Source organism: Mastomys coucha, unplaced genomic scaffold, assembly GCF_008632895.1.
Source record: "Mastomys coucha isolate ucsf_1 unplaced genomic scaffold, UCSF_Mcou_1 pScaffold18, whole genome shotgun sequence".
Lineage (NCBI taxonomy): Eukaryota > Metazoa > Chordata > Mammalia > Rodentia > Muridae > Mastomys > Mastomys coucha.
In genome coordinates, this window is record NW_022196900.1 from 26,364,294 (window position 1) to 26,383,361 (window position 19,068).

At 41.8% G+C, this 19,068-nt stretch overlaps 1 protein-coding gene across 8 annotated transcripts in view; it reads right to left on the reverse strand.

Annotated features, from left to right (window-relative positions):
* Astn2 (astrotactin 2) overlaps nt 1-19,068 on the reverse strand; it is a 1,002,270-nt gene that overhangs the window by 207,458 nt on the left and 775,744 nt on the right. For all 8 annotated transcript variants that reach the window (XM_031377658.1, XM_031377656.1, XM_031377657.1 and 5 more), the window contains one exon: nt 3,460-3,725. In XM_031377658.1, coding sequence (XP_031233518.1) covers nt 3,460-3,725 — 266 coding nt within the window. The remainder of the gene's footprint in view (nt 1-3,459; nt 3,726-19,068) is intronic.

The window sequence follows — 19,068 nt, forward strand, 5'->3', positions numbered from 1 at the left end:
ATATGGATGGGTATTATAATTGTAACTCTATGAATGAGTAAAAGAAAGGTCATACAGGCAGTAAATGCCAGATGTGGGACTCAAATCCAACTGTCTGGGTTTTCACTGTGACACTCCTGTGTCTTCCCCTCTTGGAGTCTCTCCTTTACCCACAGGCTAAATTAGTAGCCACACAAAGTCTAGTACATTTAAATAGCAGTTGTGCAGAGCCAAGATCTGTGGCTTGGGGCTTTGTAAGGGCCATTTAACAGGTGGAGAAGGAGAATTGGGAATTAATCAAATTCTCCATCACAAAAACACTCATTTTTTTTTTAAAAAAAATCATTTTGCGTATTCAAAAATCACAGCACAAAGTATAATTAAAGATTCTTTTCCAGCTAAGGCGAAAGGCATCTTCCCTTCCTACAAGTTCACTGGAATTGATCCCAGGACATACCAGCCACCTGAAGAGGTAGTGCCTGATAGTCCCTTTAAATATCCAGATCTTACTCTTCCTGTCATTCAGAATCAAAGGCCAGGATGCCCCCACAAAAATCAGTTAAGTATGGTCCACTTGTGATTTGGTTAACCAATGAGCTCTCTCATACAAAGTGTGAGTCTGGCTTGAAAACTACAGTTTGGGCATCAACAAAATCATCAAATATTATCTAGACGAGCAAGTATCAAAGAAAGCACACACACACACACACACACACACACACACATACACATACACACACAAAATGATATATATCTTTTAATCTCATAGATAAAAATAGTAAAAGGCAGAGACCTGGAGTTGGAAGTCATGGGTTCTGAACATAGCAAGACCTTGGCAAGTCCTTTATTCTATGAGGCTTTTCTTTTCTCTCCAGAAAAAAAAAAAAAAAAAAAAAAAAAAAAAAAAAAAAAAAAAAAAGATAAATTGAATGAGATGAGATAAAAATTATCTTGTTCAGAGTCTCCTGCAATAAACTAAGTCTTCATGGAAGCAGAGTAGTATTCTGGCTTGACTGTGAATCCTGCCTCCACCCCTAGTCTCTGTATAATTCTGAGTGATATTTGCAAACTTCAGTTTATACATCTGTGAAATATGTTCTTATAGTACCTACTTCTAAGGGAATCAGATGAAGAGCCACATTAATGAGGCCCAGCATGTACTCTTTGCCTTTTAGTGTTTTATTTATACAGACACTCCTCAGCACTCAGAGATGGCAAAGAAAGGCATAATCTGGAGAAGAATGGGTGATAGAGGATTAAGGCAGAAGTGGAAAAAACCAATGTCAAATGAAATGGGAATAAATACTATCCTCACATCAGTCTTCTTGAATGGCCATTATTCCCTCAGTCAGGATCATTTCCACATAGGGTTCTTCCACATATTCTCACTACAAGATGGTCTCTTGGAAATAATCTGATGCAGCCAGGTGTGGCGGTGTGTGCCTTTAATCTCAGCATTGGGAGAAAGAGGCAGGCCGATCTCTGAGTTCAAGGGTAGTCTCGTCTACAAAGTGAGTCCCAGGAAAGAAAAGAAAATATCTGATGTGCCTCAGTCCTTGGGCTGCTGTGACTATAGAGAAGCACTGTTAATGATTCAGAGAGAGGAAGAAAAACCTGGAAGCTTAGAAAAAAACAGGTATAGTAATGCTTCCTGGGGAATCTCTAAGGGGAAAAATCATGGAACCAAGAAGACAGCAGCTATGCCTGTCGATCTAATCTCACCTCCCCAAAGTTCACTGCTACTCTGGAACCAAACTCTTTGTCTTTATAGCTGGTATGACTCTGCCTGAGCTCTTCACAGTGCTATACACGGAAACCTCTCAGTTTGACACCAGCCACAATGGTTCTCATTCAGTTTCTAAAATTGAAATGTGTTTGTCCACTCTTCAGGTCTTTTCAAGACCTGGACCTCCAAGCTGCAATGTCTTTGTTCCCTGTCTCCTCCCACAAGCCTGGTTCTCCACATTCACTTTATGTAGCTAGTGACAGGGACTTTCTTTAAATGTCACTTCCTCAGAAAAGCCTTCTCAGATCCCACAGAGCTCCTTGGCAGGCACTTTAAACTCATGAGCCCAGACTTCCACCTGGGATTTTATACAGTCTGGCCTCGCTATATGTGACTACTTCATGGATATCTGTCTTCTCCACAAGTCTATAGATTCCATGAACTAAAAGATCTTATAGAAAGAACGGGTGCCGTTCACTGTTGCAGTCCCCACAGATCATACACGAGAAGCTGCATTAGATTTCTGGCATTCAGGGAGGGGGAGAGACAACATCTATTTTCCTGCTCTTTCTTTTTTTATAGTATTAGGCATTAAGAGTGTACTCAAAAATATGCTTACTGATTTAAGGAATGAATGACTAGTCCTTACAGTGTATCACATCTCTTACAAGGAACACAGTGACATCTAGTGATCATGTTTCCCAACTTGAGATTCTCTAGTGTACCATGAGTCAATGACAGAATACTTTACTATGCATTTAAAACACTGAACATTGCAACAATGCTAGGCAAAACTTGCCATAAAATGCACACACAGAAAATATTTGTTTCTGATCCAAATAAAAATGAACCAGCCACTTCTCCCATATCCTAAGAACATGCTGCAAAAGCTACAGAGCTTAGTTTGTACTGTACCACATTGCAGATGAAAAAAAGCTTGACTAACAGAGGCATCCTTTGTACTACTTGTACTACTCATAGAACAGTAAATGAGATAGCCACCGTCTCACTCATAAAGTCTCTGAGAGACAGTACTGCATAGCCACCACTGTGCTGACACAATACTCATTAGATCACCTGTGCTGTTTATCATAGGATTAATCATATGGAACTGTCATTGTGTGACTTAAAAAATGGTCAGATATCATCAGTTTCATACAGATCAATATTTTAAGTACATTGTAGACTTGAATATAATGAGACAAGCATTGTTAGGTTTTTATTAAACCCATGCATTCTTCCTATAGGTTCCTCAGTTAAAATATATTTCTCTGTCTCTGTTGTAGACAGGTGTAGACAATGACTGAATTGCTATAATTCAAGGAACTGTAATTGGTGTTTGCTGCCTTCAAAGCCCGATCCATTGAAAGCTTTAATGTGAAACACTACCCCCCAATTCTATTTTATTTCACAGTGACCTTGACAATGTCAGGTTAATGGAACAAAAATGTACTAGACTAGGTCCCTGAACCACTCCTCAGGCAAAAGTCACCTATTAATCAACAACAACTGTTCTGTGCAAATAAAGTGATGTCTACTCTGTGCGAACATTGAGATTTGGGGGCTTATTCATTATTACTGCTAGTGTAATTTACATCCGTACTTAGGATAGAACAATGAATCTATAAATGGCAGAAAGCACCATGCTGCTGTTATTGAGGAGGAAGACAATCCTCATGGACAAAGGGACCACAAGGGCAGGAGGTAGAAGGGTTGGTCAGATTTGACTTGGCATCTGGGCTAGGGAAGCTCACCTCCTTTGTGCCATTGTCTTGGATGAGAGTGTAAAGTGGTACCACTCGGTTAATCTCCAGCAGCACTGGGGTGGGGCTCAGCTGCTCCTTGCCTGGCCGGCGGCAAAGGTGACAGGTAGATGGACAGCGGCCCTTCTCCTCACATCGAATCTCCACACCTGAGATGAGCTGGTCATCTGATAGCATCTGAGCTGTCAGGAGACCGGAGAGGTAGGTGATGAAGGGCATGGACTTGAGCTCCTTCTTGCTGCCCAGCTCCGTGGTCTCTAGAGGGTTATAAAAACAAGCAGCAGTATAGGTCAGTCCAATATTGTCCTAGTGGCTAAACCTCTAGACCAACAGAGAGCATTCGCTGAGAAATTCATATCTATCTGGAAAAGAATAAAGATAATAAGGTGACTTGTTCATCTTACTTTGGAAAAACCACTGGCTTAAGGGTTAAGGTAATAGGATGATATCTTACCCTACTATTTATACTAGATAATCTGTTGCTTTTGTGTAGCTCTCACTTTCCACGTTAAATTTGTAGGTCTCATGGAATGATTCTACAAGCAAGATGTAAATACTCAGAGATATTTTCCCTGACCAGAAATTCTCTTCTGTCTATCATCAACTTACACAAATTATACCCTTCTTTTAAATTTGTGCTCCAGTTTTATATTTTCCATAAAACAATATAATGAGAGAAGCATGAGCATTGGGTCAAGCCAATTTTGGTTTGAATAACCGTTCTGCTTGCTAAAACTTCTGCAGCTTTGGGGCAAAACCCTCTTTCAATGTCCGGACATTTGGATCACTAGTTGTTTGAAATGGGGTTAATAAACCATTGAAATCAGTTATCAGTGGCAAATGAAATAAAAGGAAATAGAATTGCCTGGTCCAGGCATTATTTCCTCTTCTGATGCTTACCTGTTTCATTAGGAACTTTTCTTTTCCTTCCAATTTTGACATGTGCTCCCTGAGATGTAATCTGGGCATCCTCCATTGCTCCATATTATGGCCTATATACTTAGTAGCTCCTGTCTCTGTGCTCTTGCTCACCTGCCTCTAAAATCTTTTGCAGCCACTAATACTATAATTTAATCCATCTCAAGAAGCTTGTTTTTATTGTCTCAGCTGATCAATTCTGAATAAATATATCTTATTCAGGGGTGGAATCTTATCTTAAGTTTTCTTTCCCTTCATGTTCTCTGACTTTTAAACCATATCATCAACCTGTTCCTGCCCACTTTTGGTGCTAATGTGATGCTTCAGATATGCTTTATACTCATAAAAGGAGCTTGAAAACTATGAGTGGAGGAAAATCCATTCACGATCTGGCTCAGAGATTTTTGAGGAATTCTTGAAATCATGGGAAGCGAGCCAGTCAGATGGTTCATGTGTAATAGCACTTGCCACACAACCTGACATCCTGAGTTCCACCCCAGGAATCCATATAAAAGTGGAATTTGAGAGGAACCTCCACAATATTGTCCCCCTGCCTCTACACCCATGTCATATACTTCCAGGCACACTGTACCTAATAAAAGTAATAGGGGCTGGAGAGATGGATGCGCAGTTAAGAGCATTTACTACTCCTGTGAGGGAAATCCAGATTCAGTTCCTACTACCTACACAGTAGCTCAAAACGATCTGTGACTCTAGTTTCAATGGGCTACAAGTTCTCTCACGGCCTTTAGGGTACCAGACATATGTGTGGTACACACACATCCTTGCAAACCAACACTCATACACATTAAAATAAAACAATAAAGTCCTCGGGAGCATCTCAGCAGATCTAGAGTTAATTAAGTAGATGCCTACCAACTTCTCAGCTTCAAACATAGCAGTTCCACATTTATATTTTTTTTTTAGCAGACTGTCTTTCCATATAAGATTTTATACCAAAAAAGATGGGGAGAAGGGGGAGGGTTGCTATGGCACCAAAAGCTCCAAGGTACACAGTAGGAAGTATGACCTGGAGGGTGCCATCATACACTATGTGGATAGTGACCATAAAAATGTGTGAGGCACAATCTAAGTGCCAAAACAGAGGAACCCTCCACTAAGGGACAGAGCATGGTCCAGATGGTAGCTTCTACCAAACCTGGAGAAATAAAGGTAAACACATATCTCAGTGGCCATGAGGGCCCTAGGCAGTTAGGTCAGAAGGAAAAGTAAGAGTTTTCTCCTCTTCTTGCTCTGGCTTGCAGTGACATGCAGCTGATCTGGAAATGGGCTTGCCAATTAGAAATACAAATAAACTCAGCCTTCATTCATTACTCTTTCTGCCCTCAGGTCCGGGATCTGGACTCCACTTTTTCTGTCTGGCTGTCAGCAAATGCATATGAGCCTTAGATCAAAGGCTCCGGGAGAGGAAGACTAGGAGAATTCCAGCTAACCATTCCTTCAGAGGGATTAAAGAAGGGTAGTTACTAAGATAAACAAAACAAGGCTGTGAAAAAGGCATCTCAGCAGCTGGAAGACTGAGAGAGTATTATGTAAAGACACGGGAAGAACATGGAAGAGAACAACCATTTGGATAGATGATCAGAGAAGAAATCCAAACAGCAATGATATTACAAACCAGACCCAGAAGTTTAAGGGGGGGGGGGTGCATGAGATAGAGTCATTCAACTTCCTGCTTTTGTAAATAAAGTTTTTTTTGGAAAATAGATACATCAGTTCATTTATGTATTATATGGGACCACAATGGAGAACTGAGTGGTTACACTAAGGATTCTACGTCTCACAAAAGCTAAAACATGCTATTTGTCTCTTTCCAGAAAATCTTCAGCAACTCCTGTGTGCAACTACAGTGTACAGAGTAGGAAATTGAGTTTCCAATCCATGGGACATACCTATAGTTAGAGAAGGGTATGGAAGTAGGCCGGATTAGATAAAAATGTACTTTTCAAATTGCAAATTTAAAAAAAATATGCAAAGAAACAATGAATACATTGAGACCATGACTTTCCAAAGATGGAAACCATAGTGGGACATCTGTTCTTCCAAAATTAAGATACAACAAACTATTGAAAAAACATTTTGTTAGACACTTTTACAGAATATCACCTTCCTAATATAAACTATGTGAATAGGTGTCTCTTGAAGATGAAACAATAAATTAGTGACCTCTTGATCACCCCAATTACTGTTATCATCTAATTATTTGTCTAGTTTTCACAAGTTGCAGCATTAAGCCCAGGGCTATGAGTGTTCCAGTTAAGTCTGTGTGCTCGCTTTTAAGGCAGGAAGTTTCCTGATTCTGAGGCTGGCTTTGAACTCATTATCCTCCTCCTTTGATTCTCAAGTGTTGGAATTGACACTGTTGTGCCACCACTTCTTGGCTAAGTGTCTTGAATATTAAAACATAAAAGTCATCTCCCGAATGATACATTGTCATATGCATGTAATTAAATTTAAAACAAATGTTACTTAATGTCAAAGTTTTTTTTTTAAATATCCTGTTCAAAGAAACATACCTATGCATCTTGTTAAAGATACTATCCATTTACTAATCAAATAATCAATAGTCTTTGGTCCTCTCCTTTGATCAATAAATCTTTAGCTTTTTCCATTCATCATCCTCTGTAAGTGGTTTTAAAAGGTAACAACTCAGGCTAACAACAGCACGACAGCAGCAGTGTAGAATTAACAGATGACCCAAAGGCCTGGCTTTGTAAAAGGAGGGTGCTCTGGAAGTCATTTGACCCAACATTAATTTTTTTTTAAGAGGAAGGGAAATGGAAAACAGAATAGGAAAAGAGATCACCTTTAGATCCCACCTATATTTTTTAAGAATGATTTTTTTCCTCAAAGTTTGTGTCATGCCTAAGTTATGATCTAGATGAGAATTACAGCAGGGAAGAACATTAGCCATTTCATTAATTATTCCTCTGTAGACATTACAATTGTGAAAGCTAAGTTTCTGATCCAACCCCACCCTGTGGCTAAAGTCATCTTTCCAAAAGGCAAACTATGTAGCTGTTTTCTGCTTTAAGCTCCTCTGTGATAATTCCCTACTCTTAAGATAGAAATCAAACCTATTCAGCCATGTATATAATGTGAGGTCTAGACAAGCCACTGCCTCTCTAATCTTACAGTGCCCCACCTCATTTTCCTCTTATCAGTTGCAATGACCTTTAAATTCCTTGTATACACCCAAAGTCTTTCTCTCAATCCAGGCACACACTTGGTCTCCCTACAAAACGCTGCCCTCTCATCTCCTCATGGGTCCTTGATTTTTCCTGGCTGACTTCTATTCATGATCCACATCTTAGTTCAAATATTAATTCCCCAGAAAATTCTGCGCTATCTTCCTATACCATTAATGTATTTTAAGGTTTTTTTTTTTTTTATGGACTCTCATTGCATCCTGATTTCTATATCCTCTGTCTCAAAAAAAGTAAAGTCCTTGAAGGAAAATGCAGGATTAGTTTTTGGGATGTCCAGATCCACCTTACACAGTTCATGAATCAGGATAAGATTTTAAGCGCACTCCCCTCCCCCCTCTCCCTCCGGGTCTAGGGATTAATTCAAAGGTTCTTCCTCATGGTAAGCAAGCACTCTATCACTGAACTCTATACCCCATGCATTCTGGGTTTGTTTGATTGATCGTATGTTTGTTTGTTTGTTTATTTTTGAGACAAGGTTTCTCTGTATAACCCTGATTGTCCTAGAATTCACTCTGTAGACCAGGGCAGCCTTGAACTCAGAGATCCAATTTCCTCTCCCTTCTAAGTGGTGGGATTAAAGGCACGTGCCACCACATACACCACCACATACAACACCACCACCACCACCACTACTACCACCACCATCACTAGGCTTTTCTTTTTCCCTAAGTACTCGTTTAAATTTGTGGTTTTTGTTTGGGTCTAATAAGTTACACAAGTTCATCTTGAACTTACTTTGTAATCCAGAAAGACCTGAATATTCCAATCCTGACATTTTAGACCTTTAAATACTTGGGATTAAAGATCTTTACCAGTAGGCCTGGCTTCAAAAATATCTTTAATGAATGTTTGTTGCCTACATAATATGCCTGTATGCCTTAGCCACTGATTAGACTTTCAGAGCACCAATGAATGCAAGAGCCAGGATTTGGAGTCAGAAGCATCAGAAGTCATCAAGAATTCCAATGGAGATATGATCTCTTCACAAAGTAAGATTCACATTTTCTAAAGAAAGTCAGCAGATAAAGCAGTTGATTAACTTTGTATGTGTTCTGACCTCCTCTGGCTTTGCATGTAGTCCTCTGAATTGCAAGGATAGGAGAGTTGAGTTAAAGCAGGCTGTCTGTCTTTAACAGGAAAAAGATAAAGAGCATTTTTGAAGAGACTTATCCTCTGTTCACATTTCCCATCCCTCTGAATAATGCTTCCAAAATAGGATCATGTCTGGTTTCAAGCCCGGTTCAGTTCCAATGACACTACAACCCATTCATTTGAGAACCTGCCAAATGAACTCTCTTTTTTCTCCTCCCAAATTCCTGCTGGGTATTATTTTGTTGCCACCAAAAAAAAAAAAAAAAAAAAAAAAAAAAAAAAAAAAAAGCCTTAGTTGAAATGACAACTCCTTGTTGGGAGAGCAGCCAGTGCTTTTCAGCAGGAGGTGATGGCACCATTTGCCCTCATCCAGAAAACAAAACAAAGGCATCAGACTGAGGGCTTCTGGGAGAGCCAGAGGGTTTGTTCAGTACTCTCGGCAATGGTGCAGGACTTCCTAGTCAGACAAGCTTTGCTTTGGCAATGGGCTCCTATTTGAAGCATTTAAAGGCTCCATGGGGATAACGGGGGCTCAAATTAGAAACATGAAAGGAAGAGGGAAAAGGGTAAGACTTTTACATCATAAAGAGTGGCCTTTCTTACAGAAGTGGACTTCCTTACAGCAGTGGCCTCCCAGGAATTACTGAAATGGAATCATCTCTTAGGAGGAGTTATTGTGTCCTGTTGGAAAGAAGCAGTTTAATCCGAGGCCCATGCCACACAGAAACCTGAAACAAAGGAAAAATACTCATCTGAAATGTCGCCCTTGAGGTCTAGTCTGTTTTGTTGTTCAATATGAACTTTTCAGCCTAACTCAGCCCATGGTCCTCAGCGTGTCCTTGATATGTGACAGTATGAACTAAAAAGTCCATGTGAGGATTAAATGAGGTGCCTGGCTCAGGCTACTCCCTTAATCAATATGAGCTGCTCTTGCTTGCTGCTGCTGCTGCACTTGCTATAATTATATTGTTGCTGTTGTAACAGGATGTAAAAATTGAAATTTCTATTGATACAGCAAGACATCACAAAAGCGAGATCCCAACATCAAGCCCATAGACACAGAATTTAAAAATTAAATGAATTATAATTAGTTTCATAACTCTGAAAATCTCAGTCAGAACAAACACACACAGAGAGAGAGAGAGAGAGACAGAGAGAGAGACAGAGAGAGAAGCAGAGAGAGAGAGAGACAGAGAGAGAAGGTCTCAGAGAATATAAAGAGAGATTTTTATTGAGAGAATTATTATCATGTTTGAAGTCTCTAGCATCCTAGGACAGACATACAAATCCTAAGATCTCTCACCCCATCTTCTATGAAATGTCTCTTTGAGTGCTACTTAGAGAATTTGGTACCTGTTGTTAGAAAGTGGAAAGAACAGTAAGCCAGGCTTTACCTTCGCCTGCAAAAACTCTAATGACCTGTGTTAGAAGAGCAGAAAGGGATTGGCACAGACATGCAAAGGATTCAGGGAGAGAACTCCTTGTGTTTTCCATGGACAAAAGGAAGAGATAGCATGCAAGCTTTATGAATCTTCCCCAAGAGTCCCTAAAATGGAAATGAACTACCAGAAAACCAGTAAGTAAGGTGGATCTGCATCAACCAGCAAAAGAGAAATCACAATGTCCCTAGTCTGGAAAGAAATCTTTAGCATTGGCCATCACAGCAGAGACAATTACCCAGGAGAAAGCCAGCATTAAAAATATGTTGGAACTGGAAAGGGTAGAGTCCAACAAAGTCTGACCATCCCCATCCTTAGTATTCTCTTCTGCTTTGATCATGGATGTCGAAGAGTAAGAAGCATGAGGTTAGAATTCCAGTGAAGGCCAGTGGTGCCCACTCTTAAGGCTACCACTGAGAGGGGCAAGGGCATTTGACTTGTCAGGTTATATATAGCAGATAGACTGTATTATCGTACTTGAAAGCATGATAATGGTGCAAAATGAAAGCCAAGTAGATGTGATCTTAAGTGATTTGTGACTGTCCATAGTAAATACATTAAAAGAAGTGTGGAAACCAGCACACACACACACAGGCACACTCACACACTCACATTTACAGACTTCTTTCAGTTTCTATCGTCAATGGAAACACTAATTGTCACATTTATAACTTTAGCTAATGATCTAATTACATATCTGCCATGCCAACCAGTTTGCTCCATTAGAACAAAGACCATGGCCAGTTTTAATGAACTTGTATATCCTCAGCACAAAATATATTGTTTTTCACAGTCTAAAGGAATATATCTGAATAAACAAATATGGACATGACTCCCCTTCCTTTAATTATCCTAATTGTATGACAGTATGTTAGACTCTAAGACAACATCTCAGCTTACCATCAAGGCCAAAGCTGGCAAGTCTCAATTGTGATTAGTAATGCCAACTAACAAAGATGAAGAAATTCGCACAAGGCCATATAACTGGTAGAGTCAAACTATTTGTATACCATACCACTCTCTTTTCATTATATGTATTTCCTCTTAGGAAAATTTTTGGTAACAGTTTCCATTCCTGTATGAATCCGGCCTGGGATCTCTCTATTTCCAACACGTGTACCTGTTCTACCAGTGTCGCTTCCAGGTATATACCCAACCTTTCCCACACTTTTCCTGAGCTAGTATGCTTTCATGAGCAGAAGGAATTTTACAGTTCACCTAATCAGAAACCTCACCTAAGTTTTTATTTATTGTGAAATCACTCTTCAGTCCTCTAGTACTCTTAATGACACGAAACTTCCTCAGTGTTCCAGATTCTTCATGGGGTAAGCCTTGTTAAACCTGGACAGCTATCCAAACTGGGGCAATTCTCAACCTAAGCATCAGACTTCAACCCACAGTATATGCTATTTGGATGCCTAGCAATATTCAAGCCTGCCCTATGCTTAATATGCAAAAGCTAGATAGGTAAAATCTCTATTTTGGAGACTATAGGGCACTATGGAGTGGGTTCTCATAAAATGTCTGTCTGTGCTTTGTACTATGTGTGGGCTCATTTGGGAAACAGAAATAGAGACAACATGGTAGAGCCCTCGAAAAAGAAGAAGGTGGGTTTCCAAAGTAGACACACAAATTATCCTTTCCTCTAAGCTACCTTGGCAGCCTTTCAGTGTGGGCATAGGCAATAGGGCAGCTACGACAGAATGGCTTGCCTGAATTTGAATTAAGCTTCTGTTTTCTAGTTTGGAAACTTTGATCAGTTATTTACCTCTCTAATGTGCTATTTTCACAGCTTTGAAGTGTCAATAACAAGAATTCTTATGTTTTATTATTATTATCTGAGGGGTTGATGGGAAACAAAGTTCACAGAAGAGTATCCAGGACAAGTGTGTCAAAGGCATCATCAAATTCATTTCATCTGACCCTCTTGGCTTCCATCCAGCATTTTTCATTTCTGAAGCAAATGCGAATCACTAAGTCTTTTCTTGACACCTGCTCTGTGCTATAAACAATAAGGAACTTCTCTTAAATTGCTTTTTTTCTGCCCATTGAGGAGATCAGGCAAGGACTGAGCACAATTCTACAGCTATTGAGTCTAATTACTTCATTTAAAATCACTGGCAAGTCATTTCACTTCCCCAGCGTTAGTAAAATGAAGATTCTAATTCCCCATCCAATGGGAGAAGCTCATACCTATGACCTCCAATGATCCTATGGCCCAAAAAATAGCACTTGTGGCTGTCTCTTATAGGTTTAGAGTAATCAAACATAACCTAGAAGAGGGCACCTGTCTTCCAGAGAAAGCAGCTTTTTTTTTTCTGAGGAAGGTCAAACTCTCTGTGGGCACTGCCCAGCAGCTAACTGCTGGCTAATGTTTTGGCCAGAGGCAGGAACTAGTCAACATCTGCTCCTAATACTCATTTCTGCCTCTTGAGACAAGGTAGATTGCGACTAGTCAAAGAAGGCTGAGAGCTACACCATGTGTGATCTCCTGCTGCCCTCTAGTGTCTGCTGAAGATGTTTGCTCCCGGGAACGACTGCTTTTTCCCAGAAAGAGACTGATTAGAGTGCAGCTTGCTAGGCACTAAAGAGAAGCAGAGAGAAAAAAAAAAAAAAAAGTAGACACATCTTTGGCTCAAGGGAGCTTGAGTAAAAAATTGCTGCAATAAATAATAGTTCAGAATGGCATTTCCTTGGAATACCCATACAGTACCATGTTTGGAGATATGCACCATAGGGTGAGAATAAAAATAACAGTCTGCTCCATCACCTATAGTTCTCAAGACAGGCATCTGAGAATACATGCTGGGGAGGAAAATGCAGGGGAGAAAAGAGATTAGGGATGCAGAAGGGATCAAATATAACAGGGGAATGAACTCTGGGATAACAGGGCAGAAGGTGTACTAAGAAGCTGTTTTCAGATTACTCAGAGCTAAGGCAGGTGATCAGGGCTTCATTCTCTCCTGCCAGGCTACTGTCCATGAAATTGAATTCAAGTAGAAGAGCACCTTTGTCTACTCAGTATAAAAAGTGACTTACATCAGTGACAAGGAAATTCTTACAGTATTCCAAGACAGTGCTGACAGCAGTGGAGGTTAAAAAGTAAAGTTAGGAGACACCCACAGACCTTCTAGCTGCCATGTCACACAATAAGCATGGGGAAAGATGCTCAGAGACCTGCCCTCCACCACATCACACTAGCAGGCCATAGACCCAAAGAGGCTTATCTGTCACCATGTCCTATGGTATGGGAGAAGGAAGACATCGATAGACCTGCCCACTACCATGCCACATGGGTGGGCTGTAGATAACTAGAGGCCCTCTTGCCAGCACACCAATTGGCACAGACAGAGGGATTAATCCAGAGGTCTACTAGCCATGTGGCTGCCTGCATCTGGAGCCACTTACAATGTGCAAGATTGACAGATGGGAGAGGAAAGAGTAGCAGAACAGTTTAAGTGTTATGAAGAGAGATGGAACTGGAGAGGTGACAGAGAGGAGGAATAGCTGGTAGTGAGTAGCCAGCCCTGCTGCCTGAAGTCACAATGAAGTCTCACCACTGGCCACTGTTGCCACTGCGATCTGTAATCATGCAGCAGCAAGAGTTGGTGTTGCTGTCCATCATTCATATTACCACTAGAAACGTGGTCCAGATGTCCCTGGTCTGGGATCACGTGGATGTCCAGAGGCTACTCAGAACTGAGCCTGCCCCTCACTGGTTGTGGCACTCTGGAGAGCCAGCCCCACTTCTCACAGGAGGCAGCACTTGAGAGAATAGCCCCTGTGCCTTGCCCAGGCAGTACAGTAGAGCTGTCTCGAGTGGCAAAGGCAAAGGTGGACCAGCCCCAAGAGCATAGGTATGGGAGAGATGACCCACACACATTCATATGCCCTGGGGTGGGCTGGGTGTAGAGTGATGCCCTCCACCCCTTTACGTCGCACCACCTGAGGTAGTCAGGAGAGTTGACTCCAGAGTCATGAGAGTGGATGAGCTGGCGCTGCCCCTTGCCAGCAGCAGCACTCAGGATAGTGCTGAGAAGCACATTAAGAGCTGGCCCTGGTGAAGGGGGCACAAGTGACATAGCCCTGTGGGCATGAACACAGAAGAGCTGGCCTCATCACTTGTCTGCCAGGAGGTGAAGTGGGTAGGGTGGGGTGATGTCCCTTCTTCCCACTCCACCTGCAATAGTGGGAGAATGGGACCCCGAATTCATGAGAGCAGGAAAGCTGGCCCTGTAGCTCATCTCTCAGCTGCAGCACATAGGACAGTAGACCCTTTACCTTGCCTGCGCAGCACAGTGGGGCTGGCTATGGTGGTGTGGTTGTGAGTAAGCCAGCATGAAGAGCATGAGAGCATGAGAGTAGGAGGGATGACCCTGCCTCCTGCCAGTGATAGCATTAGGTGGCCTTAGCAGGAGCAATTCTGGAGGGCTCACCCTGGTATGCAGATAAGGGGGAGCTGCAGAGGTGATCAGCTCAGCGGCTATCTAGGCTGAGATCCAGGGCTTTGGGTTGGCCTACCCAAAAATCATCTGTGAACTGTGGAGGTATGAGAAAGGGCTGGCCCTTCTTGATCCAAAGCTGCAGGGTCTCCATGACACAGCGCAATAGGATAACCAGGAAGAGGCCCAGTGAGGATCCAACACTGATGATGTCACAGATTCCAAAGACCTTGAACCAAACCAATAACTCATTACAATGAACATTCATAAGTGAAGTTGTGTGGATAGAGAGGTATATTGGGGGACCCAATGTAACACACTGCAGCTTACATGAAGAGATGTTTTCTATGATTTGTCTTGTTTTGTTTGTTTGTTTGTTTGTTTATTTTGTTGGAGAGGTGGACGGTAGATACGAAGGGCAGGGAGACAAGTGTGATGAGGGTACATGATGGGAAACTCACAAAGAATCAATAAAAAGGCTTTGTTTGTTTTTTAAAGTGGCTTATAGACTGGGTACACACTTCTATGTGGCCATGAATGAGGCAAACCAATAGAAACATATGTACTTTTATGCATAAAATAAGTGTAAGGTGAACAAAAATACAATTGTTAAAGTCTAATATATTGAATTTCCACACAAAGTGCTTGGTGTCCATCTAAGATAAATCCGTTCTTATTAGTGTGTGTGTGTGTGTGTGTGTGTGTGTGTGTGTGTGTTCCTGAGTGTACCTATGTGCACTACACCTTGAAGAGACCAGAAAAAAGTATCAAATATCTGAAACTAGTGTCACAAGGAGTCTTAATCTCCCCAGTGTACTGGATCTGGATCCTGTGCAAATGGAACAAGGGCTTCTGACATCTAAGCTAGCTCTCTAACCCCCTTACTACATTTACCACAAGAGTTTTATTTTCTTTTTAACATGCAGCTGGATAACATGTTTGAAAGGGAAATATGAGGAAAAACGAAACCTTTCCCAGTTATTTCAGTTTTGTTAAACATATGACATTGTAGATACCACATCTTTACTAATACTGCGGTCTCCTCCCTGGAGTCAAGCCCATGCACTGCCCTTTCATGCCCTGCTCAAAACACAATCCTCAGGACTCAAAGACTAGCCCTTCCCCAGTACCCTCTCTCTCCTTTCGCTAACTTAAAGGGTTGGGATGTCTTAGTGTTAAGGGCAAACAGATCTCAGAGATGCCAGCACCCTAGATTGAATATACCATTTTGCTGTAACAAGGCTTGGAGGTGAAGAGCAGGTCACCAGGCATAGCAGCCACGCTCAACCCAAGAAGAGGCAGCTGGGTTCAAACACCACCATCCCCTTTGCTGGAGTCCGCTAATGGCTTTGGTTAGAGGAACAATGGGAAATAACTGCCATTTTTTTTTTTTTTTGCCACTTTTAGAATAAAACCATAGCCCTTCACAATTTTCTGTTTTTATGTTACAAGGTCATATTTAGATGTACTTGTGAATATTTTGTAAAGTTTTCCAGAGCACATTAATTCCTCTACTCTCTTGTCATCTTCCTTGTAACTGTATATCATTTGGAATCAGATGACTAGCCAGATCATCCAACATAATGTAAGATTAAACCAAAATGTCGCAACCCATCATGTACTCCCTTTCTCAAAGTTGAGGCAATGAGTAAAACGAATAGTATCTACTACATTTGTACAGATACACGTACCAGGCCATAATTTATGTACTTATTTTGCATACAGGATCACGTCTGGTCTCTCTGAATCCTGACAGCAATGAGAGGCAGGTTTCAATCTGATTTTTAAACATGAGGAAATGGAAGATCATAGGTGTAAAGTTGGGGTCTGTTCTATTTGTTACTGCTGCTGCTGTTGTTGTTATTGCTGTGATAGAACACTAACTGAATCAATCCTGGGGAAGAAAGTGTTTGTCTTACAGGTTATAGTGCATAATGAAGTTAGTCAAAGCAGAAAATCAAATCAGGAACCTGAAGGTCAGAACTGAAGCAGAGAACATGGAGAGCAGTGCTTACTAGCTTGCTTTCTGTGGCTTGCTCAGGTACCCACCTTCCTTATGCAGTCTAGGCTGATCTGCTCAACCAGCATGCTAGAAAATGGTTCCCTGGCAAGCCCACAAGCCAATCAGATGTAGGCAATTCATCAAGTGAGATCCCCTCTTCCTAGATATGTCCAGGTTTGAGTCCAATTGACATAAAAATATAGCCGGGTCCAAGGAAATCTGGATCATTGCTTTCTTGTCTTACTTCTAAGCACCTTTGCCCACCTTGCTAAGCCACCTTCCACTCTGCTGGTGCTAAAGATTCCAGTCTGGATAGCTATACATTCCAGATTGCAAGTTCTATTTTTTGTTTGTTTGTTTGTTTTCTGTTCATGATATCCTAGGACAAATGGCTGAGGTGCCTATTTAAAATACCAAAGCAGAAGCTAGTTGCCAGGTTCTCCTAGCACCCCTCAGTCCTTACGTGTTACAGGGTACAGCTGGCATACGCCACTCTCTACTATAAATGTCTCCAGCCCCAGCTGCCCTTGACTATATAATCCATCCTGTACCTTCAGTTTAACTTTTAAGCCTCCTGACCAGTCTCTTGGCACAGGCTGTCCTTGTTGATCAACAGTTCCTCTCCTACCCCCTCTCCCACGTCGGATGGTTCAGCTCAGTCTGATCCTGTTCAGTCTGGACTCTCCCAGATGCCGCTGCCTCTGGCTATGCTCTCCTTTTCATCTACAACAAATTTTCTCTTGCACCATACTTAAGGGAAGTTAGGTCCTTTTCTTTTGTCATATCTGTCTTTTTTTTTTCTTTTACCTGGTGCTCAAACCCAGGTAAGGTACAAATGAGCCTTCCTCTGAGGAACGTTCAATTCTCCTAATAGAATGAAACTGCTAATTTTTCCTTCCTGGGTGTGGATTGCTTACCCATGCTGGCTTCTGCCACCCACCACATTTTGGCTCCAAATTCTAGAGGCCAACTCTTCAGTTGCTCTCCCCACACTTACTCTAACAATCTGACTCTCCTGAGTATTCATTAAGTGTTTCTCTGGCTTTTGGAGCCTACCTCACCTGTCTCATCTCTCATATTAGACACTTACCTTTCCTCTATTCAACCTCCAGCCCCTTTACCCAGAAGCCTTTCCTAGTCCACCTTGCCAGCTTCTACTCTTCCTGCTCTAACCACTTGTCTCTCCTCATCTACTGGGTAAGCATCATCCCAGAGGTCCTTGTTTTGACTACTATTACTACAAAATCCATACCAATGTGCCAGGAAGCTACTCTCACCTCTACAGGATACTAATCACAAGGACAAAATACTTCTTTTCTCTGTGAATTTGAATGTTTCTCTTTCACAAGAGAAACATTAGTCTGCTGAGGATGTGGTAGATTGAGAGTCTTGTCACTGACCCTTCTCTACTCCCTTTGCCTCTAATCCTCCTTTGGGAGGGAACTAAGGAATTGTGTATTCTCCTTTTCTCTGTCTTTCTTATGCTTCAACCATTGGCTGTTCCCACTCAAAACCTAGCCCCTCAACTCTGCTCAAGTCTTGACCCACCTTTGGACTTAATGGTGTCATTAAGCCTCGCCACCTCATTTTTAACTGCAACATGGCCTGGCCACAATACAAATTCTACAGGTAGTCTCAATGTGCAAATAATGGCACATTTGACAACCAAATCTTCACTGTTCATAACAAATACTGCCAAGACACAGACCAAGTGGTCTAACTCTACCTCTGTGCAGGCTTCCTTTGCTCTCTGCTCTCAGCCTTCCCTCTCTATCTCATGCCATGTTCACCAGGTGCTCCTGGCAAAAGCCACCCCCACTCCTGAAACTTACCTGAACCCAAACTTTTCATCTTCAATATAGAGACTAAGGCCCCAGCCCTGCTGCCTCCTCTACCTAACCCTCTTCCTTAGCCTCAATATCACTCTCTAGTACCTTTCAGCCAGCTCTTTATCCCCATCTTGTCTCAACCTCAATTGCTTTCTCCTCATTGCCTCCTGTCCTCATACCTACTCCCACACTGATGGCCGCTATACTCTCAGGGAAGTAAAAGATCCTGATGACTCTCTCCATGTCCCTTTTTCTATGGCTGAACTCTCCCCGATAGAGAGACACCTTAGTTCATTCTCTAGTGACCCTTCTAGCTTCATCAAAGTTCAGATACCTGACTCAGACAAACACCTCACCTGGCCAGACCTCTGTCATTCTTTCCTTTACTCTCATTCCTGAGGAAGAAGAGAGGGTCCAGTCAGCTTCTGAAGTCCACACATATGAGGACTTACATAATGAGGACTTATATAATAAGGTCCATTACATACACAATTCCAATCCTGTGGGGGTGGACATAGTTGCCTGGTCAACCCCCCTTGGGAACTACCAGGTTAATGTTGAGAATCAGTCTGCTGGCAGGATATCCAGGGACAAAACAGCTATTTGCCTCCTGGTCAGCTTTCGAAATGCCTCCCATAAGGCAATTAA